Raw genomic sequence first — 25693 nt, forward strand, 5'->3', positions numbered from 1 at the left:
GCAATAAAACTTAGAGCTTCAGGCAGTCCATCAATACTCACCTGACCAGACTGCTTCAGCAGACAATCCTGCAGGTTTAAGACTGGCATCCGTGTAGGAGGACTACGCAGCCAGTCAGCAAGTGGGCATTCCTTTCCACTGGGGAATGATTTCTGTAGGAAGAAAGTCAAAATTGGTGCTATGGCATCAAGTTAACCCAAGTTAAAAGTTAGCCGGCAGTGGATGATATAAGACATGGTCTGAAACATTGTTGGCATCACATTTTCACAAATGCAGAGAGGGGAAAAAAAAACATTCCCACACCACGCTGAATGGACTTCAAGATCACTGGTCATTCCAACGAGGGAAGCAAAACAGAGGCTCACTACTTTTCTCAGGCTGAGCATTATGCTTTGTGTGGATTTTATGCAGCATTTGAGCATTGTGAACTCTGTATATATATCGTAAATCGTAAAACAGTACAGCTCTTAAATAAATGACAGTACAGAAAAGCTCAACAAAATCAATTCACTTTGAACTGCAAGGGATAGAACCAGCCACATTTACAGAGAAAATAAAAGGTTTACCTTTGTCAGCAGTGGTACGAAGCAGTAATCCAGGTCAGCTGCCATGGGGCAAGGACTCTTGTACTCAGAATCTGAAACCTATAGCACAGCAGAAAATAATTCTCATGACTCCTGTAGTCATGTAGTAAACATTCATAAAGAATCATAGTTCTGACAGATAAATGTGCTGTCAAGCCAAGTTGTGCTGTCAAACCTAGCAAACAGACCTTTTGGTCACCAATACTGCTTTTCTGTGGCATGGATTATACACTCAGCTATATTATTGAAGTAGCAGAGTTAAGAATAATTTTCTACTGAAACAAATCTTCTCAAGAACTCTAGAAACATTTAGTCATGGAGGAGAGTAGAACAAAGCTTTTGCAGGAATATTAGAACAGAACCACATAACCTAGTCAAAAAAGTTGAAATGCTGGCTACTCTAAGTCTAAATTACATCTAACCCCCATCTGAACACAGGGAATATTTGGTCAATGCGGAGTAGTGCAATACTCCAAACGAAACATGGTTAATAGTTCCGCACAACATTGGTGGGCTGCCAATAAGGGTTATTTTCTTACTGCAGTACAAGGTTTCCACCTATAATTAAAAACTTCAAATGTTCTACACCATAACAATTCTTATGACAAAAATAAAATTTATTTGAACCAACAAACTCTTACCAATGTTTTAATAGTCCCAAAGTTTGTAATGGCTTGGCGGAGCGAAGGGACATCAGCCTCAAAGTTCAGGGTGGGAGATTCTTCAGGTTTCAAAGTCAGGTCCTTCAATCTGCAGTGTGTGAAATAAGTGAGAGGCTGCTTTATTTATTTTTTAAACACTTGTTAATACTAAAGAAAATTGCCAAAGCAACACAACCAATCCATTTCACAACATAATTAGATTGAGGAGATGAACTGTACAGAAAATGCTGGTAATAAATGAGGAAGTGGCTGTTGACTGAGAGACTGAGTTAACGTGAAAAAGGCGATAACCTTTTGTAAAAACTGAAACAGTAATAAAGTAGTGGGTTTGAAACAGGTGGCAGACAAAAGCAGGGAAAGGTAACTGTTGTTGGGAAAGGAAAGAACAAAGATCAAAACATCTGTGATGGATGTGGAAAGGAGGAGAGATTAAATGATTAAAAAGTGCAAGGTGAAAAGGAGATGTTAACGGGACAAAACAAAAAAAAAAGGAGGCATAACTAGGAACAGCAGAATTATTATAAATTGTTGCTGCCTGGGGGAAAAAGAAAAATGGTAGTTGTGACCTGACATTAAATTCAATAATACCATAACACTTTCTCCACAGATGTTGCGAGACATGCTGAGTTTCCGCAGCATTTTCCATATTTGTTTTAAATTCAACAATATTGAGCCCAGGAAATTGAAATTAAAAGGTGAGGCATTGTACCAGGCTCCTGTTGAGCTTCTGGCTACTCTACATATTCCTTACTTCTCAGTCCAATGACAGGCTTTTGCTCACATGAAGGCTACTGCAGGTTAGGATAGTAGTGCAAAGCAAGAACTCAGCTTCCATATGTAACCCAGTTTCATCAATGCTGCTGCACTTTCAAACACTGATTAGAACCGAACTCAAAATGCTTTGAAAACAAATTGGGCATTTGACACAGTGAAGCTGAATCAGTCACAAAATCCCACATGTTTCCTAATCAGATATACCGAACAAAGCTGGTCTAACAACAACCAAAAGCCACTCATTACATTAAAAGCTCAAAAGGATCTGTATTGCTCAACTGATAATTCTGTAACTGAATTCTGATTTTAAATTCACAAAATAAAGATATCAACAACATTTTTCTTTATAAAGTATGGCAACTCTCACCTCTCTAGGCAGGTTTTAATTTGCTCAGCTGGAAGATTACTTTGTGGATGTTCCAATTGATGAACAAGACAGTTGAACTGACCCAGCAGCTGATGGAAAAGAAAAAGTACACATTTACTTGAATCATGTTAACAAACAAAATTCTTTATCCAAAACAATTATTCTCAGAGTACTGACACACTTTGGGGAAAAAAGGGAAAAAGCAAAATCAGAGACCAGAAATGTATAAAGGGATAGGGATTTACTGGATCATGGATGGATTTGAAAATAACCTGCAGTAATCAAATTTATGTTTGGGGGAATTGGGAGTTGGTGTAGGTCAATGATGATGAGCAAATGGGAGCTACTGCAAGTCAGGAGATAGACAGCTCCTCTAGGTGACTGTGCAGCATAATACAAAATTCAAATCTATAAATTAAAATGCCAAAATAACAAAGGGGCAGACATGAAGAGCTAGGTTGGAGGCAGGCACAATGGGAAAATAGAATACACAGTGAAGACAAATACTTGTTGCACACATCTTCAAATTTTATGTTGATTAAGAAACTGTATTCAAACCCAATTAATATAAACAGTCAATTATCATACACATAATTTGGTATCTTAAGGCTTATCACTTACAAACAAGCCTAGCATCATCCTTTTCATGCAATGCATACTCAGGAGATCCTAACCTCCTGAGTGTTGGGGCAGCACAGCAGTTAGCATTGCTGCCTCACAGCACAATAGACCCGGGTTCGATTCCAGCCTTGGGCGACTGTCTGTGTGAAGTTTGCACACTCTCCCCATGTGTGTGGGTTTCCTCCAGGTGCTCCGGTTTCCTCCCACAATCCAAAGATGTGTAGGTCAGGTGAATTGGCCATGCTAAATTGCCCATTGTGTTCAGTGATGTGTAGAGTAGATGCATTAGTCAGGAGTAAATGTAGAGTGATGGGGAATGGACTTGGGTGGGATACTCTTCGGAGGGTTGGCATGGCCTTGTTGTACCAAAGGGCCTATTTTCACACTGTAGGGATTCTATGGAATAACCTGTTGCTTTTCAAATTCAATAGTCCAACCTTTAGAGTTCTTTCTTTAATGGTGCATCAATAGAACAGAGTTTCAAAAAGCCTTTGACTGTCAATAATAAGGAAATGAGCCTTTAAAAAAGCAGTGAGATCGGTGAAAGCCTATAAACAGATAAGGCAAGAAATCTGAATCAACGGGTGAAAGATTCTGGGTAATCCAAGATGAAGGGCGGGAAAAAATTGTGGCTCTAAGAGCTGCTCTTTTTTGAGGTATTTTAGGTGTTGGAGGTGATTTTCTCGAATTCCAGGAGCAGCAATTACTGTTCTATATGCTGTTGTATTGTTTTGGAACTTTGGAGCTGCCAGAGGAAATAGTGGAGGCTGGTACAAATACAGAATTTAAAAGGCATCTAGACGGTTATATGAATAGGAAGGGTGTAGAGGGATATAGGCCAAGTGCTGACAAATGGGACTAGATTAGGTTAGGATATTTGGTCAGTATGGACGAGTTGGGCTGAGGGGTCTGTTTCTGTGCGGTACATCTCTATGACTCCATAAAAGTTGCCTTACCCAATAAAGTTGCTGAATCTGTTGCTGCAGGGCTTCCTCCTTTAGCTGCTCCACAAGGTCGATTTGTTCCAATAGATAAACCTCCCTACTCCTCAAGCACTCCAAGTGACGGCTGATGCAACTGTGGATTTGAAATTTTACCTACAAAAGACCAAGAAACAAAGCAATGTCATTCCTCATCCAAGAAATATAATTTAGCAGTTTCTATAACAAAATAATCTACAAGGTGTAGCAGTAAAAAAAAACGCTTTACTTAAAGTCAGTTAATGGATGCAAACACTTAACATAAGCTAGACTTACTTCCTTACTGTTTGCTTTAATCTCCTGTTCGGCCTTAATGATACTGCCAATGGCCATCTCCAAATCTCGCTTGGCCTGCAAACAATTAGTGAACAAATCCTTGGATTGGAAGCTGGCATTTTCCCCACCCTGGTTGTGTGTTGGATTCATCTTGGTCTCTGCTGAAAGAAGTGGTCATTAAGATAAACTCAGCCACAGACATGAGCATGCAAGATTAGCAGGGCGGTCACATGCTCAACGCCCATTATGTGCCACTAACTTAAAAACAGTTCAATGTGAAAAACACTAAATATGTACTTCAATTTTTGCTGCCTAAGTTCACTTATCAAGCAGACATCGCTCCCAAACATATCAGTTCATATTCGTATCCTGAAGGTATTTGTACAATTTTACTTTAACGTTTCTCTAGTATTTCTCATGCTGTCAAGATTTTACACTAGGAAGGATACTGAAACCTCCTAAAAAATAACAAATATACTTCATTTAATATATTTAAGCAAAAATCAACTGGTATGGTTAAAGCTTTTTTTCTAAAACTTAACTACAGCACAACTGTCCCAGGAAGGTAACTACTCCATTATAGTCAGTCACAAAACTATTCACATTGTTTTTCAGGAAATTTTCAAGTGGATCTGAAATGTATAGTCAAGTGAGCTTAATATTGTATTGTTTCTCTTTCTCAACAGATGCCGTCAGACCTGAGTTTCTCTACTTTTCTTTGCAGATTTCCTAAATTGGCAGAGTTTTGCTCACTATAAATTTGTCTGTTATTCAATTAGTAGGTCAGCTTACAGAAAGGAAGATGGCTGTCCTCACATGATTTGATTCATGGCCTCAATGTTTACCCATCTGCTTCCCTTTCATATCCAATTTGCAGACCTCCTGTTACCTCAGCTATATTTTCATTGTAATTTCATAAATCAATCTAGTTAACTAATAACATGCAAAAGAAATGTGAATGGCATGCAAAGACAGAGACTAATACAAGGGATTATGTATATACACAAACCCTCACACGGCACTATTCAGAGTGAGGCTGAGAATACACCACTTTATAACAGTAGAGTCATTATTAACAAAGGATTGCTGAAAGTGCAACATTTCCAAAACGTGTGCACTGTATTCAGAATGTATATCATTCTCAAAAGTTTTAAATTAGCCAAGTAAAACAGTGTCTTCAATATAATAAAAAAAAGCCAAATAATGTGCAAAGACAAAAAAAGGCAGCTTGATACTTTTAAATGGAGACAAGACGATGCCTTAGGGACCCTTAAAATAAGTATATAAGGTACTTAAAAACACATGAATCCAAAATGACATGTTTCAACTGCAGTAAAGAATATATTCAACCATTTCCTGTTTAAAGAATCAGATTACAGTCTCTCTCACTGAGAATGGGGTTAACATTAAAACATGGAAGTGCAGAGTTACTGTGACAACATTTACACCCACACAGAATATATTCAAGCATTTCCTTGTTTGACAAGTTTGTCTCAAATTGACAGATGACTTACTTGAAGTATTTTTTTAAAGAAAGATGTTTAAACCGAACATGTAAATTTGACATTAAATATAATCTGGATAAATATATTTGAGTTTCTTCAAAAAGAAATAATCTATTGACATTTTTCAGAAAGTAAGTAAAATTAAACACTAAAATTGTCAAGGAATTAGAGGATTTGAGAGGAACTACAAACTCTCCAATGGAGAAGTTCACATAAAATGTGTTTTAAAGTCTTCGAGGATCACAGCACAATCAAAATCTGGCATATTAAGGTCACTTCTAGAGGAGGGAAAGCAAGCACACAACATACTCCCTTAAACAGACTGAGTCATACAGCATGGAACCTTTGTTCCATCTTGACCAGGTTTCCTGAACAGAACCAGTTGCCTGCACTTGGCACATATCCCCCTAAACTTTCCTACTCAAGCTTATGCTCAAAACATCGACTCTCCTGCTCCTCTAATGCTACCTGACCGACTGTGCTTTTCCAGCGCCACACTTTTTGACTCTGATCTACAGTATCTGCAGTCCTCACTTTCTCCTACTCATAGCGCTGTCTAAAATCGATTTTCAGTTTGTAACTGTATCTGCTTCCATCACTTCTGCTGGCAGCACTTTCCATATATACACTACCCTCTGAGTGAAAACATTGCCCCTTAGGTCTCTTTTAAATCTTTCCGCCGTCATCTTAAACCTATGCCCTCTAGTTTTGGACTCTCCTCATGATTTCATTAACCTGTATAAGGTCACCTCTCAGCCTCCTATGGTCCAGGGTGAAAAGTCCCAGACTATCCAGCCTCTCCTTATAACTGAAACTTTCCAGTCTTGGTAACATCCTTGTAAATATTTTTTACACCTTTTCCAGGTTAATAACATCCTTCCTACAACACAGCGATCAGAACTGTAACATGATACTCCAACCCCTGTATTCAAAACTCAACCAATAAAGGCAAGTGTGCCAAATGCTGCCATCTGTTACACTACTTTCAAGGAATATGCACCTGCACTCCTAGGTTTGTCTGTTCCACAACACTCCCTGACCCTACCATCAACTGTGTAACTCCTGCCCTGGTTTGTCTTACCAACATGCAACATCTTGCATTTACCTCATTAAACTCCATCCGCCATTCCTCAACCTCTGGCCCAGTATAAGATCTCATTATACGTTCAACCTTCTTCACTGACCACTATATCACTGATTTGAGTGTCACCCGCAAAACCATGCCTCCAAAATTCTTATCCAAACTGTTTACATTAGTGACACCCTCCGCCCACCCATTGAGTTAATGTTAGGCCTGTACACCACAGTTTGGAATGTTAACAGAACATAGTGCTGAAAAACTGCAAAGCCCTCTTATGCTGAACATAGGACTTACAAAACAGTTAAGAGGTTTAGCCACGGCTGTGCAAAATGGATTGCCTAGAAATGAATATGTTCTTGGGCTGTAGTATGCAGGGTCTGATCCACCTCACATCCCTTGTTGATCTCTTGGCCCATTCATTGCCACCCACACTGTCCAGAGATTCATTTGATGAAGAGCTCCAAAATTCTGTTCAACTTCGATTTGAATTGTTCCTATAAAAAAGCCTCCAAAAGGGAAGAAACCTGCATTCTTCCATACGTCAAATCGGGTTCACACCTGTCATAATCAGAAGGATATTCTGTCACCCATAGTGCAGCATAACTTCCTTTTAATAGGTTGCATCTTGCTTTCACTATTTTCCATCAGCTTCAAAATTTCCCTTCAGTGGTCTGAAAGCTCAATATTGATAAGAAGGGAATCTGGTACTATTGCTTGTCTGTCGGGAATGTGAAAATGAGTTACCAACATAAACAACGCTCGGGCGTACAGCCATCAGGGAATTATGAGCTCTGGCTCATCTAATTCAACTGATCCTGCATTATTTCCAAAATTTAAAATCACAACAATCCCGAAATAATAATCACCAGGTTACAGTCAATATTAACAAAGCCAGATACAGGTTGGGTCCAAGAGGTAGATGGGCTCCCACATTCTGCACTCACTCTACCCTGCAAACGCATAAAATGGAACAATATTTAAAATTTTAACAAGACCGAAGGATAGATGGTGCAAAAATCAAGGTTTAAGGAGAATGCATCCTTCCCAGTCTCTCCTTACTCTGCCCTTAGCACAGGCCTAGCGGCCATTACTGCAACTGCTCTCCAACGTCTCTCTTCAATGACCCTCAGCTTACACAAGCGAGAATAATTATAACAACTATTTAGCACGCACACTACAGGAATTGATGCCACTGACTGTACCTGTGTGGCGGATGCCGGTGAGACGCTGCCAAAGCTGTTAGTTAAAACGATCACTGTCACACCACCTTCCCATCCGCCAGCCTGGGACTGCCGGGGACCCAACTCCCCAACCCTTTATATAGACCCAGCCACGTCACGGAACCGACCCTGCGTGACGCGTCACGCACGCGGCACAGCTGCCTTCACGTCAGCAGTCCGCCACGAGCAGCTCAGCCAGCTGCACGTACACAGGGGCCTCCAGGAGGGGGGTGTGCAACGGCCCATCGCTGCAGCAATCTGTACCCAGACAGGGGCTCCGCCTGGGGAATGATCAACATCCACTGCTGCAACATTTAATAAGGGGGATTGGGGTGGTGAAGACAGCTTAGAACCTTTACAATCTTCACGACAAATAATTCAGATTTTTGTTTCAAAGACTAGCTGGAGAGAATCAGAATTACATGGTTGGTTTTAAAATAATTATGAAGTGATAATTATAAATTTCAATAAGCTTTCAACAAAGCAAACAACTCAAAACATGGGACCTCCCACCAGGTTTGGAAGAGGCCTGACTAAAAATAGCAACTTATGATGTGTCAAATTGTTACTCACTTGGTGTTACAAAGTTATTTTATAACTGTTTACATTTTGTGTTAGTTCTGCAGACTTAAAGAAAGCATATTTATATTTTCAAATTACTGGGGTCACATTTCATTGCAAATTCACAACATAGACTGAATCAAACCCACCAAGCAGTTTGATGCAGCAGTCATGCAAAACAATACAGACGGGTTTTTGGATGAGGACTCATGAAGGTTACCAGTTGCTGTATACCAAAAATTATAAATCCCTTTCTCCTGCCACACTGCCAAAGCCTTTTAACCAAACAGGCAATGAACAGAATTACAAGTGGCTAATAAGAATTTCTGAAGGTGATGTTAGCCACATGATCTTTGGCTGTAAATCTAGGTCAAAGGTGCCACTCTATTTTAAACAAAGCAACCCAGTTACTGATAACTTTTGTCCTTGGGACATTTAGACGAGAAGGTGATCATTTAACACTATACTGATTGAAACTATGCTGCAATACAGCTCCCAACTGGAGTATCTCAAGATTCTTTGCTTTCTTGCTGTCATGATTGGTCAGCTCAAACATTTTTTTTTATTTAGCATGCTGGTAAAGCACAAAGAAATGGTGGCAATCTTGGCATAAAAGAGTATGTTAATTATGAGGAAAATCAAAGTTAAAAACCACACAACACCAGGTTATAGTGCAACAGGTTATTTGGTAACCCAGCCTTTCGGAGCACTGCTTCTTTATCAGCCAAGGAGGAGTGGTCCGAAAGCTAGTGCTTCCAAATAAACCTGTTGGAGTACAACCTGGTATTGAGAGATTTTTAACTTTGTCCACCCCAGTCCAACACCGATTCCGTCACATCAGAGGTAAATCAAAGATTTCTATGAATTGGTGGGTTGGTAAAAGGACAAGATTTACTACTGCAGGAAAAAGTCTAATAGAAATGGAAACAAAATTCATAATTTTTTAAAGGATAGTTTAATGACATAAATTGAAAAGGCTGGAGGAAAGGGCAGGGAGATTTAAAATTATTGAACAGCTCCTCCTTCCAAAATATTTACCTCAAATCAATAACAGAATTTTTTATGACAGTTGCAATTTGTGGGAGCATGCAACGCAAAAATTGACTGAAATTCCTTACTTTTAACATACACAATAATTGAAAAGAACTTCACAGCAAGGCTTTAGAATGGCCTGACATTCTGAATGGTACAGTATAAATACAAAAAGTGCAATTCTGGTCTCCTTCCGATCGGAAAGATATTGTGAAACATGAAAGGGTTCAGAAAAGATTTACAAGGATGTTGCCAGGGTTGGAGGATTTGAGCTATAGAGAGAGACTGAACAGGCTGGAGCTGTTTTCCCTTGAACATCAGAGGCTGAGGGGTGACCTTATAGAGGTTTACAAAATTATGAGGGGCATGGATAGGATAAATAGGCAAAGTCTTTTCCCTGGGGTTGGGGAGTCCAGAACTAGAGGACATACATAGGTGTAGGGTGAGAGGGGAAAGACATAAAAGGGGCAACCTTTTCACACAGAGTGGTACGTGCATGGAATGAGCTGCCAAACGAAGTGGCGGAGGCTAGTACAATTGCAACATACAAAAGGCATTTGGAAGGGTTTGGAAGAATATGGGCCGGGTGCTGGCAGGTGGGACTAGATTGGGCTGGGATATCTGGTTGGCATAGATGGGTTGTACCGAAGGGTCTGTTTCATTGCTGTAAATCTCTATGACTCTAATTCCTTCTGTGAGGAAAACAAATTTGAAAAATCTGAAATAATAAAATATCCCAAGGTGCTTCACAGGAACATTAATATAACAAAGAGATGTTCAGGTTGATTAGGAGATCTGTGGACAGACAGTTTTAAAAATAAAGAGGTGTGTTTACACAGCATCTTGGGGAGAGGAGACAGGTAGAATCACAGAATCCATTCAACCTATAACGTCTCACTAACCCTTCGAAGAACATCCCATCCTTTTAACTCCGCATGGGATTTTACCACGAATAACTCACCTAACCTGCACATGACTGGACACTACAGGCAATTTTTAGCATGGTAAATCCACCTAATATTTTGCACAATGGGAGGAAACCGGAGCACCTGGAGGAAATCCACACAGACACAGGGAGAACACGCAACCCTACAGATAGTCGCCCAACACTGGAATCGAACCCAGGTCCCTGGCACTGAGAGACAGCTGTGCTTAACCACAGTGCCACTATGCCGCACTAAATAAATAACCTTAGGTAGGGAGGATACGGAATATCTTTCCAGAGTTAAGGCCTAGGCAGCTGAAGCCAGGGTCATCAATAGTGGATAGATGAAAGCTGAAGATGACAGGACACCAAGATGCCCACACTGTGTAACGGCAGCATTGGCTTTCATCAGGTGTTCTTGTAGTCCAAAAAAAATTTTTTTAAACAGTTCAAATGCTGACGTTTTTAACTTCCCCCTTTTTGTTAACTATAAACTGAACCAAGAGGAGAAATCTCTGAAATGTGACCTATTTTCTATCAAAAACCCATAACATTGAAATGCAGTGCATACAGCGGACCTACATGACAGCTCTCCCTTTGACGTTGTTAGGACTTTTGCCATCTCTTCCATGTAGCATTAACAACCCCATTGTTGTTTTAGAAGATCTAAAGGAAGAACACTGCAATCTCTGGCTGGACATATTCTGACAGATATCATCACATGACACCCCACTCAGACTCTTGCTATTGGTCACCCAACATGTTGTCAACCACCATGGAGCTCCACCTTCCCACATCTTACTACATGCCCCAGTTTTGACTTTTTAAAACCTGGTCTTTAAGAGAATGAAGTGTAGGGAGCAGTCAAGCAGCTAGTTTTTTTTTTAATTCGACAAATTATCCTACTTTTCTAGAAGTATTTTAAAAATATGCACTCTAACTTACTCTTTTATGCCATTTTTTGCTCTTTGGAATTTATGATTATAGTCAGTTTTTGAGCAGCCATTTGGAGGGCAATCATAAGTAATGTTATACATATACCAAAGCGAAGTCACATTCACTCATCACCTGCACTACACTGGCTCCTTTCCACATTTGTGCTGTGTGGTGGTTTTCCTCATACCAAATTATCTGACATCACAAATGTCAGTACTCCCAATCATGTCTTCATGTAAGGAAATGATTCAAATGAAAATCAAAACACACCACGCCAAACATTACGATTCCTCTTATTTCAATCATATAACTTCTGGATTGGTTGAAACCCATTCAGGCAGTCTCTGTCTCTCTCTCTCTCTCTCCTTCCCCCCCACCCCATCATTATCACTATTTTTAACCCTGCATCTCTCAAAGAACCTTTGCATATATACCTGCAATAATTATATCAGATGTTTACAGCATAGAAACAGGCCAGAAAAGGTCCAGTGCCATAGTAGAAATTTCCCTGTCTCTGGGATACAGGTCAGGTTTCAAGTGCCACCTCGGGATAGTCGTCGGAGTGCATCTGGGAAAATTAACAAACAGTGAAATTCACTATTGACCTTGGAGGAACTGTTGGGTGAAGTTTACAGCATAGAATCAGATCAGTTAATCATTGTTTTAAGTGTGGCCAACAGAGAATCTGCAGTAGTGAGTAGAGTGGGTTCTTTCTTGATTATATATTTTTGGAGATATATCTCTTGATTAAACTTAAAATATAAGCCATAACTATTAATTTAACCTGGGGCAATGTTTGTAGAGGAATAAGATGGTGTTACTTTCTGGGTCTGTAGATTATGAAGGAGCAAAAAATGGACTTTAATAGAGTGATATGTACTTCTTGTCAGATGTGGAAGTTTAAAAGAGTTTAAGGGTTACTGCAGATTATATATGCCGTAAATGCTGTTGGCTATGAATCTTATCAGATCGAATGGATTGGTGGAAGAGACAGTTAAAAACAATGAGGAATTTGCAACAGCAATATTATATAATGGGTGGCAGTTATAGAAAGGGGGGTAAGTCTCAGATACAGTCACATAGATGGGTTAACTCCAGGAAGGGTGAGAGAGATTGGCACCTAGGGCAAGAGTCTTTTGTGGATATACCCATTTCAACAGGTATGCTGTTTTGGAAAATGTAGGGGGTGATGGATTCTCAGAGGAACGTAGCATGAACAGCCAAGTTTCTGGTACTAAGACTTGCTCTAATGCAACGAGGGGTACGTCGGGTATCAAGAGACCAATTGTGTTAGGGGATTCCCTAAGTCCGAGGTACAGACAGACGTTTCTGTGGCCATCAGTGAAAAATCAGAATGGTGTGTTGCTTCCCTGGTGCCAGGATCAAGGATGTCTCAGAGAGGGTGCAGAATGTTCTCACAGGGGAGAGGGGCCAGCAAAAGATCATTGTCCACATTGGAACCAATGACATAGGAAGGGAAAAGGTTGAGATTCTGAAGGGAGATTACAGAGAGTGAGGCAGAAATTTAAAAAGCAGGTCCTCGAGAGTAGTAATATCTGGATAATTCCCACTGCTATGAGCTAGTGAGGGCAGCAGTAGGAGGATTGAGCAGATGAATGCATGGCTGAGGAGCTGGTGTATGGGAGAAGGATTCACATTTTTGGATCATTGGAATCTCTTTTGGGGAAGAAGTGACCTATACAAGAAGGACGGAATGCACCAAAATTGGAAGGGGTCTAATATACTGGCAGGGAAATTTGCTCGAGCTGCTAAAGAGGATTTAAACTAATAAGGTGGGGGTGGGACCCAGGGAGATAGTGAGGAAAGAGACCAATCTGAGACTGATACAGTTGAGAACAGAAGTGAGTCAAACAGCCAGGGCAGGCAGCAACAAGGTAGGACTAATAAATTAAACTGCGGTTATTTCAATGCAAGGAAGGCAGATAAACTCAGGGCATGGTTAGGTACATGGGACTGGGATACCATAGCAAATACAGAAACATGGCTCAGGGATGGGCAGGACTGGCAGCTTAATGTTCCAGGATATAAATGCTACAGGAAGGATAGAAAGGAAGGCAAGAGAGGAGAGGGAGTGGCATTTTTGATAAGGGATAGCATTACAGCTGTGCTGAGGGAAGATATTCCCGGAAATACATCCAGTGAAGTTATTTGGGTGGAATTGAGAAATAAGAAAGGGATGAGAACCTTATTGAGATTGTATTATAGACCCCCTAATAGTCAGAGGGAAATTGAGAAACAAACTTGAAAGGAGATCTTAGCTATCTGTAAGAAAAATAGGGTGGTTATGGTAGGGGATTTTAACTTTTCAAACATTGACTGGGACTGCCATAGTGTTAAAGGTTTAGATGGAGAGGAATTTGTTAAGTGTGTACAAGACAATTTTCTGATTCAGTATGTGGATGTACCTACTAGAGAAGGTGCAAAACTTGACCTAATCTTGGGAAATAAGGCAGGGCAGGTGACTGAGGTGTCAGTGGGGGAGAACTTAGGGGCCAGCGACCAGAATTCTATTAGATTTAAAATAATGATGGAAAGGGATATACCAGATCTAAAAGTTGAAGTTCTAAATTGGAAAAAGGCCAATTTTGACGGTATTAAGCAAGAACTTTCGAAAGCTGATTGGGGGCAGATAAGGATATGGACCAGATGAGCCAGTGGGCTGAGAAGTAGCAGATGGAGTTTAATTCAGATAAATGCGAGGTGCTGCATTTTGGGAAAGCAAATCTTAGCAGGACTTATACACTTAATGGTAAGGTCCTAGGGAGTGTTGCTGAACAAAGAGACCTTGGAATGCAGGTTCATAGCTCCTTGAAAGTGAAGTTGCAGGTAGATAGGATAGTGAAGAAGGTGTTTGGTATGCTTTTCTTTATTGGTCAGAGTACTGAGGACAGGAGTTGGGAGGTCATGTTGTGGCTGTACAGGACATTAGTTAGGCCACTGTTGGAATATTGCCTGCAAATCTGGTCTCCTTCTTATCGGAAAGATGTCGTGATACTTGAAAGGGTTCAGAAAAGACTTACAAGGATGTTGCCAGCGTTGGAGGACTTGAGCTATACGGAGAGGCTGAACAAGCTGGGGCTGTTTTCCCTGGCGCGTTGGAGGCTGAGGGGTGACCTTATAGAAGTTTACAAAATTATAGCGGCATGGACAGGGTAAATAGGCAAAGTCTTTTCCCTGGGGTCAGGAAGTCCAGAACTAGAGGGCATAGGTTTAAGGTGAGAGGGGAAAGATATAAAAGAGACCTACGGGGCAACTTTTTCACGCAGAGGGTGGTACGTGTATGGAATGAGCTGCCAGAGGAAGTGGTGGAGGCTGATACAATTGCAACATTCAAGAGGCATTTGGATGAGTATATGAATAGGAAGGGTTTGGAAGGATATGGGCCGGGTGCTGGTAGTTGGGACTAGATTGGGTTGGGATATCTGGTCGGCAAGAAGGTTCTGTTTCCATGCTGTACATCTCTGACTCTATAAAGGGACGGCTGGAAATGGGAAGCCTTCAGAAATGAGATAACGAGAATCCAGAGAAAGTGTATTCCCGTTAGGGTGAAAGGAAAGGCTGGTAGGTATGCTGAATGACTAATGAAATTGAGGGTTTGGTTAAGAAAAGGAAGGAAGCATATGTCAGATATAGACAGGATAGATCGAATGAATCCTTAGAAGAGTATAAAGGAAGTATGAGTATGCTTAAGAGGGAAATCAAGAGGGCAAAAAGGGAACACGAGATAGCTTTGGCAAATAGAATTAAGGAGAATCCAAAGAGTTTTTACAAATACATTAAGGAAAAAAGGGTAACTAGGGAGAGAATAAGACCCCTCAAAGATCAGCAGAAAATGGGGGAAGATACTAAATGAGTATTTTGCATCAGTATTTACTGTGGAAAAGGATATGGAAGATATAGACTGTAGGGAAATAAATGGTGACATCTTGCAAAATGTTCATATTGCAGAAGAGGAAGTGCTAGATGTCTTGAAACGGGTAAAGGTGGATAAATCCCCAGGACCTGATCAGGTGTACCCTAGAACTCTGTGGGAAGCTAGAGAAGTGATTGCTGGGCCTCTTGCTGAGATATTTTTATCATCGATAGTCACAGGTGAGGTGCAGGAAGACTGGTGGTTGGCTAACGTGGTGACACTGTTTAAGAAAGGTGGTAAGGACAAGCCAGCGAACTATAGACCGGTGAGCCTGATGTCGGTGGTGGACAAGTTGTTGGAGGGAATCCTGAGGGACAGGATGTACAAGTATTCGGAAAGGCAAGGACTGATTCGGGATAGTCAACATGGCTTTGTGCGTGGGAAATCATGTCTCACAAACTTGATTGAGTTTTTTAAAGAAGTAACAAAGAGGATTGACGAGGGCAGAGCAGTAAATGTGATCTATATGGATTTCAGCAAGGCATTCAACAAGGTTCCCCATGGGAGACTGGTTAGCAAGGTTAGGTCTCAGAATACAGAGAGAACTATCTATTTGGATACAGAACTGGCTCAAAGGTAGAAGACAGAGGGTGGTGGTGGAGGGTTGTTTTTCAGACTGGCGGCCTGTGACCAGTGGAGTGCCACAAGGATCGTTGCTGGATCTTCTACTTTTTGTCATTTACCTAAATGATGTGGATGCGAGCATAAGACGTACACTTAGTAAGTTTGCAGATGACACCAAAATTGGAGGTATAGTGGACAGTGAAGAAGGTTACCTCAGTTTACAACAGGAGCTTAATCAGATGGGCCAATGAGCAGGGAAGTGGCAGATGGCGTTTAATTCAGATAAATGCAAGATGCTGCATTTTGGAAAAGCAAATCTTAGCAGGACTTATACACTTAATGGTAAAGGTCCTAGGGAGTATTGCTGAATAAAGAAAGTGGAGTCACATGTAGATAGGATAGTGAAGGTGGCGTTTGGTATGCTTTTCTTTATTGGCCAGAGTATTGAGTACAGGAGTTGGGAGGTCATGCTGTGGCTGTACAGGACATTGGTTAGGCCACTGTTGGAATATCGCTTGCAATTCTGGTCTCCTTCTTTTCCGAAAGATGTTGTGAAACTTGAAAGGGTTCAGAAAAGATTTACAAGGATGTTGCCAAGGTTGGGGGATTTGAGCTAGAGGGAGAGGCTGAACAGGCTGAGGCCGTTTTCCCTGGAGCGTCGGAGGCTGAGGATGATCTTATAGAGGTTTACAAAATTATGAAGGGCAAGGATAGGGTAAATAGGCAAAGGCTTTTCCCTGGGGTCAGGGAGTCCAGAACTAGAGAGCATAGGTTTAGGGTGAGAGGGGAAAGATATAAAAGAGACCTACGGGGCAACATTTTCACACAGTGGGTGGTACGCATGTGGAATGAGCTGCCAGAGGAAGTGGTGGAGGCTGGTACAATTGCAACATTTAAGAGGCATTTGGATGGATATATGAATAGGAAGGGTTTGGAGGGATATGGGCCAGGTGCTGCAGGTGGGACTAGATTGGGTTGAGACACCTGGTCAGCATAGACGAGTTGGACCGAAGGGTCTGTTTCCATGCTGTATATCTCTATGACTCTACTTGTTCAACCACAGTTTATGGTCCATATGAGCCGTTTCCTACTCACATGATCAGAATATCCTTCGGTTGTTTTCTCCCTTGAATCCTTAACTGGCTTCCTCTTAAAATATTTTAATGCTATTCACATCAACACTCCAAGTAGAAGCATGCTCCACACTATAGGATTTCAAATTGGGTTTACTAGTAAATATCTTATATTTATTAGCAATCCTATCAAGGACCTTCATATATTTAAATATGTCTATTAAATCACATCTCTGCTGTTCTAGAAAACAAAGCACCACTTCTTCAGTTTTTCATGACTTACTTTAACAACTTTTGTTATATCTTAGGATAGGCAATCCTCTTTGGCATCCAACCTTGCTTTTCAAGGAGATACACCACTTACCCTTCCCAAATGTTTATTCTCTCAGCCTTAAACTGTAACTTTGCTGTTAAATATTTCAATCATAGTCTTACAACAAGGAAACAGACCCTTTGGTTCAACCAGTCCATCCTGAACATAATCGCAAACTAAACTGTCTGCTCCTATCCTTTATCCCTCCAAACCTTTCCTATTCATGTACCCGTCAGAATGTCTTTTAAACATTGTAACTGTACCCACATTCTCCACTTCCTCAGGATCCATATGATAAATATTTTATCAGTCCTGACCCTTCACCTTTATTTCTCAACTAAAACCACTAACACAACATTAATTCAATAAACATCACGAGGTACACAGCACTTTAGACCCACCTACCAAGACTAAAGGTTTCTTTCAAAAAGCTAACCTCAGCACACTGGTTGTATTTTGGCCTCAAGTCATCAATCTCCATTCGGTTAAAAGTTAATCTTCTACAAAACAAGCATGGTTGCTGACAACATATTTTAATCTTTGCAAATAAATGCATCAACACAAATGATCATTTTCAAAGTTTGCTCAAAAAACAAAGACATGGAAAATCATATGATCTTATGTCAATAAATTGTGGATCATATTCCTGGTAATTCTAAATTTGTATCCACACAAACTATGCAATAATTTTCATTTCACAATATAAATAAGATTGCTGAAAAATTATATTTATCAGCTAATTAAACAAACTTTGAATTAAGATTGGATAAACAGACATACCAAGAATATTCACTGAACTAGGAAAAGCACATGTAGTACCAAAGAGTTAAATGGCATTGCACCTCTGCTGAAGCAACACTAAATATACCAGGACATTTTGACTGTAGTAATGATAAGTTGGTAAAACCTCAATGTTGGAGGAGAAAGTGAGGACTGCAGATGCTGGAGAACAGAGCTGAAAATGTGTTGCTGGAAAAGCGCAGCAGGTCAGGCAGCATCCAAGGAACAGGAAATTCGACATTTCGGGCATAAGTCCTGATGAAGGGCTTATGCCTGAAACGTCGAATTTCCTGTTCCTTGGATGCTGCCTGACCTGCTGCGCTTTTCCAGCAACACATTTTCAGCCAAAACCTCAATGTTTCCACAGACACCATACCTTGGCTGTACAATGTTATATACTTTCTTGAAACAGAAACTTGATGCAATTAACTAAGGTAAGCTGACCAATTAATTAATTCACTTTTATCAAAGAGAGATTAAGCAGGAGGAAATGCTTAATATCAGGACATTGAGTCCACCATCAAGTTCCACACAAAGCTATTTAAACTGCCACTGACTCAACATTTAGCTCCCGTTTCCTCAAATGCCAAGCTAAGTTATTTCAGTGAAATTAACTCTTCACATGCCAGAACAGACTTCTAGATTTGCCATAATTTCAAAGCCCAAACTGGATATTCCACTTTTGAAATACAACTAATGTGAACTTTCTAGAAACCCATGTTTCAGCAAGTATCAATGATCCCCAATCCTGTTTGTCCAAGCAGCAAAAGCATAACGAGAACATGACCACACTCTCACTCTCATGCTCCCCCTTACACTCAGTAAGGTTCCTAAGGCCAAATGTACAACGAACTGAAAAAAAACACTCAACGTTTGGGAGAAGATTTGTAGCTCGGGTGCTCGTTGTTGTGGTTCTGTTCGCCGAGCTGGGAATTCATGTTGCAGACGTTTGTCCTCCGTCTAGGTGACATCCTCAGTGCTTGGGAGCCTCCTGTGAAGCGCTTCTGTGATCTGTCCTCCAGCATTTGTAGTGGTTTGAATCTGCCGCTTCCGGTTGTCAGTTCCAGCTGTCCATTGCAGTGGTCGGTATATTGGGTCCAGGTCGATGTGCTTATTGATTGAATCTGTCGATGAGATCCACTCACAGCAGAGTTTAGTCTTCTGAATCTAATCTCTTCCGAATTACAGGGAATTAGGGTAATCACAAAAGAGAGAAATCTAACACTTTCAAGAGATGCCAGTTGAATAACTGATACTATAAAATAACTATCAAAAAACCACTGCAGGATTTTCATGTGACTTTTTCTTAATATACAAAATATTACTAGGCATGGTCAATAAATGGTCAGCCAGCGAATAAATTTTTAAAAGAAATTACATTTCCTCTTTTGATTGAGATAAATATTGGCCAGGACATCAGGAAAAACTCACCTGTAATTCTACAAAGTACCATCACAGTATTTTGTTACATCCTACTGATACAGAATGATGTTTGCTGCAGCTCATCTTCTACTAGGTCCGTAACACTTACCGCTTTCCATTGGCATTCTAGGTTCAAACGTTGGATTTCAAAATCCTGTTAGAAATCCCCACTGCCTTCTTTTACCATCCCTCCACAACCAGTAATAGTTCCCTATTCAGCTCTGACCATCTGCTCTCATTGTTTGATTTGTTCTAAAACACCTAATTCATCCATCACTCCATTTTTAAAAGTTCCCAACCTTGTGTCAATTCAACCAGTGCCATACATTAAGATATTCCACTTGCAATAAAGCTGTAGTAACAACTCATACACGTTAATTGTTAGGCACAAAGATGGAAGTGAGGACCTCTTGTTCCAGAAAGTAACAAATTCCAAGCTCAAAGACGGCAGGCAAGAAGGGTTATACCTTGCAAAAAGATGACTGAGCTTACTGGAGGCCAGTCATTTAAACCATATTCCAGAACACTGACTTTGACTGGATTGGCAGTAAGAGCAAAGTTGAATGGCAGACAATATATAAGAGCCATCTCTACTGTTCTTCTGTGGAAATCTTGTTTAAATCCAAAAAGCACCCATGACACATAATCTGTTAATGCTGTTCAGCAAGTTAATCTTGCTAGTCAAAGTAGACATTTGGGAGATGCGCAGACATTTTGTAAATTTACAAATTACCTTACATGAGGAAGTTACTTTGTCAAAAACGTGGGAATTCTGATATTGCTGAACATGAACCCAAAGGAGTTGATCATCAAAACTAAGCTCAATAAGATTACAGAATGGCTACTTCTAATTTTCACTCAGTTAAGTATCAAATATTCTCTCAGACCTAACTGCAGCTAGAGTAGAATCATGCTTAAGTTAGATCATATCTCCTGGACAACCTCCAATGTGGTTGTCCAATTCCCAGCAGGAAGAATGACTGATGCATACAGCTAAACAAGATGTTTAGATGGTCATTAGAGACACGGAAACTTTTCAATGCATTAAATGGTCCGTAAAAGGAAAACCTCAAGTACTCACGCCACAACTGGAATTTTAAAAGCACTAAAGTTTCACAAACAACACACACACTTTTCTAAACAGCAAAGGTTCACTCCAACTCACAAACAATGGATAGCAAATTAAGCTGACAAACTCTTCAAAGCGAGACAAATTCAGAATTTTATCCAAGCTATTAGGCAAATATCCAATTTATCCAAGCAACTGTCAATAATTCTACATTCCTCAGGATCAAAAACATCAAGAAATTCATCAGCCAGACTGTTCAGTGTTAGTGGTGACAAAAAAAACTGATTTCATAATTACCATAATTTGTTTTTAAGATAACTCAGTTAATGACAGTAGTGGCTAGCGTAAATGTAAGCCATCAATCATAGATAAAAAGCGTGTTTAAATAAACAGAAGGAGCTGGTACTCACTACTGAAATCAAATTCAAATAACACAAATCAAACTAGATTACAAGGGAACATTACATGGAATGAAGACAATTTTTCTGTAAGTAGACAATATTCTTTGATAGGAGAAAGTGAGGACTGCAGATGCTGGAGATCAGAGCTGAAAATGTGTTGCTGGAAAAGCGCAGCAGGTCAGGTCTGGATTCCTGAAGAAGGGCTCATGCCTGAAATGTCGATTCTCCTGCTCCTTGGATGCTGCCTGACCTGCTGCACTTTTCCAGCAACACATCTTCAGCAATATTCTTTGATAAGTGGCTAATCATTTAGGATGAGATGAGGAGAAATTACTTCACAGAAAAGCAATGACAAAGCAGTAATACACTAGTAATCCAGAGATCCAGGCTAATGTCCTGGGATGTGGATTTGAATCCCATCCTGAGAAATGGCGAGATTTCAGAGAATCACAATTGTTATGGCACAGGAGGCCATTCATCCCATTGTGCTAATGCCTTTTCCCCACATTACTGCATACTATTTCTATCCAAGTAATTATCCAATGCCCTCTTGAACATTCAATTGAACCTGCCTCCATCACATTTTCAGATAGTGCACTCCATACTACAAGTATTTGACATATGAAGAAGCTATTTCCCACATTATATGCGCTATCATGTAATACATTTCAAAGTTGGAATAGACAAATTTCTGATGTCTCAAAGAATGGAAGACAGGAAAGTGAAGTTTAAGCCCAAGTTCAACCAGGATCAAGGTGATGGTTTCCTGTACTTTTAGAAAAAGATATTAATTTGCACCTTTTTAAAAAAGCACTCAGAATTTTCACTTCAAACCAGAGACTTCCACAGAAGCATAACAAGACCTCAGTACACAGCTACAAGGTGAGATTATGGTCTCAAGCTCCTTCAACTGAATTCCGAACCAAATTAAATGCAAAGCACAAAATAAAAACTGCACTACATCAACTGTAGACCTCACTGACACCAATACAGTTTTATGTCCTTGCAGAGGTAATGATCTCCTTATTGTGGTCAGTGACATAACCTGACCTATGGCTCATGGTGTCAACAAATTGTCTTAGAGATAGAACAGTCTAGACTATAAAGAGACTTTGTTCCTCACAAGGATAAAATTGGCTCATACCACAGTAGGTAATGTCTTCACAATAAGAATGAAGAAAAGCATACCATAATTCAAATAACCAGGCGGCAACTCCAGCGTGAATTGTCTGGGTTCAAGATTATTACATAGAATGTAAAATTAAAACAGGTCATTCAGCCTCTCTCCAACTTCCTCACATGTTATTACGATGTTTTTAAATTAAACAAAATGTCTGATACAAAATTAGGTCTTTGGTGGGATTTGTGGACATTCAGGTCCTTGAACAGTCGTTTTATAGTAGCTGATGAAAATCACCATTTTAGCCAAGACCTAGGACTGGGAGCATGTGCGCTAAATAATTAGTTCTTATGTGTAACCATTACAACATGGTGTCTATTTGAAGAGATTCACAGGTCCCAGGCATACAGTATCTTTCTCCTTAAGAAACATCCACGGGATTTCAACTGCACCAATATTATTGTCATTGCTTCCTTACAGCCAAAGTCACTCATTTAAATTTCTTCGAAATGTCCTAAGTAAATGAAACCTTTTACAGAAATGCAATCTAGTTATTTCTGCCATAGTAGATCTATAGCTATATCACAAAGGCCAAAGCAATTGCAATGTCTTGCTGTCTGATGTAGTGACTGCTCTTAACTGTCGAAATGGAACATAAATAAAATAACAAGCAGTCCCTTGGTGCTTATAATATACAATTCAAGCTGGGTGGGTGGTTAATTATTTCAGTAATGGTTTGCAGTCTAAACAAGTCGAAAATTCTGCATGGCACTTAAAGTGCTTGATTACTGATGCAAAAACTAAAACCAAAAAAGGCAAAGGTAAAAATAGAGATATTTCTGTTGATATATATAGTCATGTTTGCCCTACAATCTATTCATAAAGTTGTACTCAATTGTTCAGTAAAAAAGCTTATTAACAAGAATCTGCAAACTGCGTATTTCTAAATCAGTAAAAATATTTGGGCTCTGTTTGAGAGTAACATACAGACAAATGAATTAGGAGCAAAAATAGGCTATTCATCACCACTCTCCCAAGGCTGCCCTGGGCACTCAATAGGACACAGCCAATCTGAAACAAAAATAGAGATGACTGGAGAAACTCGACAGTATCTGGGTAGAGAAAGCAGAGTTGATGTTTACTTTTTTTTAGCACTTACTCTAGCTAGGAAAAGGTGATATATATGAGGATAGTGCAGTGGAGAAGTGGACCAAGGTGCCGTGGAAGGAATGGTTCCTGCAGAAAGCCGACAGATATGGGGAATGTGCATCCAGTGATGGCATCCCACTGGAGATGGCAGCTTAAGATCTTTTGGATGTGGATGATAGTGGAATGGAAAGTAAGGACCAGGGCACCCGGTAGGTGTTATGGGAAGAAAGGCTTGAGGGCAGAAGACTGATAAATGAGTCAGACATAGCTGAAGATCCTGTCAACCCCAGTGGTTACATCAGTTGAGGAAAAAGGTGGACATTTCTGAGGCTTCTGTTTGGAAGTGTCATCATCAGAACAAGTGAAATGGAGACAGAGAAACTAGGAAAATGGAATAGTCTTTACAGAAAGAAAGTAGGGTGAGAGGATACACGGCCCAGGGAACTATGGAAGTCAGTGGGTTTAAAGTGGACATCGATGGCGAGTCTATTCCCAGAAATGGAAAGAGATGTCGAGGAAGGAAAGTGAGGAGTCAGAAATGGATTAGGTGAAGGTGAAAACAGGATGGAAACTGAAAATAAATTTTTCCAATTCCAGACAAGGGGGGAAGCGACATTAAAGATGTCATCGATGTACCAGAGAAAGAGCTGTGGGAAGGATCCTGAGTAGGATGACAACAACAAATCCCATAAAGAAACAGGATAACTGGGGCCGATGTGGGTAGCTAAGGTCACATCTTTGATCTGACTAAAGTGAGGGGACCGAGGGAAAAATTGTTCAATGTGAAGACGAGCTTAGCCACGATGGAGGTATGTGATGGTGGATGGGGACAGTTTAAGCCCTTTTTTCCAGGAAGAAGAAGAGTGCCCCAAGACCTTCCTGTTGGGAGATGGACATGTCAAGGGATTGTACATCCATGGTGAACGGGGGGAGGGGGCGACTGGCACCCATGAGGTGGAAATTCTGCAACTGATAAAGTATCAGAAGAATCATGGATGTAAGCGGAAAGGGACAGAACGAGGGGAGAAAAAAAAATTGAGTTCAGGTAGGAAGAGATTAGTTCTGTTGGACAGGAGCAGGCAAAAAGAATGGCTCTGCGCTGGCAGTCCTGTTCGTGGATTTTGGAAAGGAGATAGAAGTGAGCTGGGCAGGGTTTGGGAACTATTGGCTTGGAAGCTGTGACGTTTCCGTGGCCATTCTATTTGTGGTCTGAATTCCACATTCTATCTGTCCCCAATGACCCTGAACTTCTAAGGCTGACAAGGATCTGGCCCGAAACGTCGAATTTCCTGTTCCTTGGATGCTGCCTGACCTGCTGCGCTTTAACCAGCAACACATTTTCAGCCTGGGATCTGTGTATACAGACATTTAAAAAAACTGCAGATGCTGGAATCCAAATAGACAATCAAGAGGCTGGAGGAACACAACCAGGCAACATCAGGAGGTGAAGTAGTCTACGTTTCGGGTGTTTCCGTCCTGAAGGGTTACACCCGAAGCAGCAACTTCTCCACCTCCTGATGCTGCCTGACCTGCTGCGTTCTTCCAGCCTCCTGCCTGTCTACTAAGGATCTATGTATGTCTGAATACTTTAAAGCAGAATTCCAAAGCCTCTGGGGTTTATATTCAAGGCTGAGGTAGACAAATAGTTAATCATTACGAAAAGCAAGGATTGTGGGGAATGACAGAAAAGTGAAGTCCGGGATCTCAGATGGGGCTGAGCATGCTCGATGGGCTGAATGGCCTACTTTTGCTCCAGTGTCTCTGATATTATTCCCCATCCCCGGCCCCAGCTCTCGCGTTCTCTCTCGCCGGTGGATCGGGTCCCCCTTTTTATCTCTCTCCTCTCTTCTTCCCTCCCTTCTCGGTCGCTCTCGAACCCCACTCTCACCGGCCGCTCCCGCCTCTGCCGGCTCCGCTTCACCTTCAGCCTCGCGCCCTCTCCAACTCCCGCGAGCAGAGGGAGCAGCCGCGGACTTTCCCACTCGCACCGTCGGCGCGTGGAGGGGAGTCCTTGACCACTCTCACTGCTGTGATTCTCTACACGTCCGTAAAATCAAACATACAAATCACCACTTTAACTAATATATAATTATTTTTGTCATAATTCAGTTGTAACTATGTTATTCTCAAAGTTAGTCACTGGTTTTAAATTGAATCAATCCGAATAACCCCTCTATTTGCCGGATAGTTTGATCCAGGTCACCCACAGTAAAGCCGCTCTGGACGCGTCCATTTGTGGCGACGATGGGGGTGCACGAGGGACGAGAGGCGCGTCCATTTGCAGCGAGGGGGAGTCTGTGAGCTGTCGTTGCCCGGGCTCGCCCTGTGTGTGGAGGCTACATCA

General features: G+C 40.8%; 1 protein-coding gene across 6 annotated transcripts in view; it reads right to left on the bottom strand.

Moving 5' to 3' along the window:
• ncoa4 (nuclear receptor coactivator 4) overlaps positions 1-25311 on the bottom strand; it is a 37134-nt gene extending 11823 nt beyond the window's left edge. The window contains exons 1-7 of one of the 6 annotated variants that reach the window (XM_060854334.1): positions 25238-25311; positions 4265-4425; positions 3965-4105; positions 2388-2476; positions 1226-1334; positions 567-644; positions 42-152 (exon numbers count right to left, since the gene is read on the bottom strand). In XM_060854334.1, coding sequence (XP_060710317.1) covers positions 42-152; positions 567-644; positions 1226-1334; positions 2388-2476; positions 3965-4105; positions 4265-4414 — 678 coding nt within the window. In that variant the 5' untranslated portion in view covers positions 4415-4425; positions 25238-25311. Of the gene's footprint in view, positions 1-41; positions 153-566; positions 645-1225; positions 1335-2387; positions 2477-3964; positions 4106-4264; positions 4426-7144; positions 7170-8052; positions 8152-11958; positions 12088-25237 lie in introns of those variants that run through there. The other 5 variants (XM_060854333.1, XM_060854336.1, XM_060854330.1 and 2 more) reach the window with 5 other exon arrangements.
• Between the last annotated feature and the right edge of the window lie 382 nt (positions 25312-25693).

This window comes from Hemiscyllium ocellatum, chromosome 43, assembly GCF_020745735.1.
Source record: "Hemiscyllium ocellatum isolate sHemOce1 chromosome 43, sHemOce1.pat.X.cur, whole genome shotgun sequence".
Taxonomy (NCBI): Eukaryota; Metazoa; Chordata; class Chondrichthyes; order Orectolobiformes; family Hemiscylliidae; genus Hemiscyllium; species Hemiscyllium ocellatum.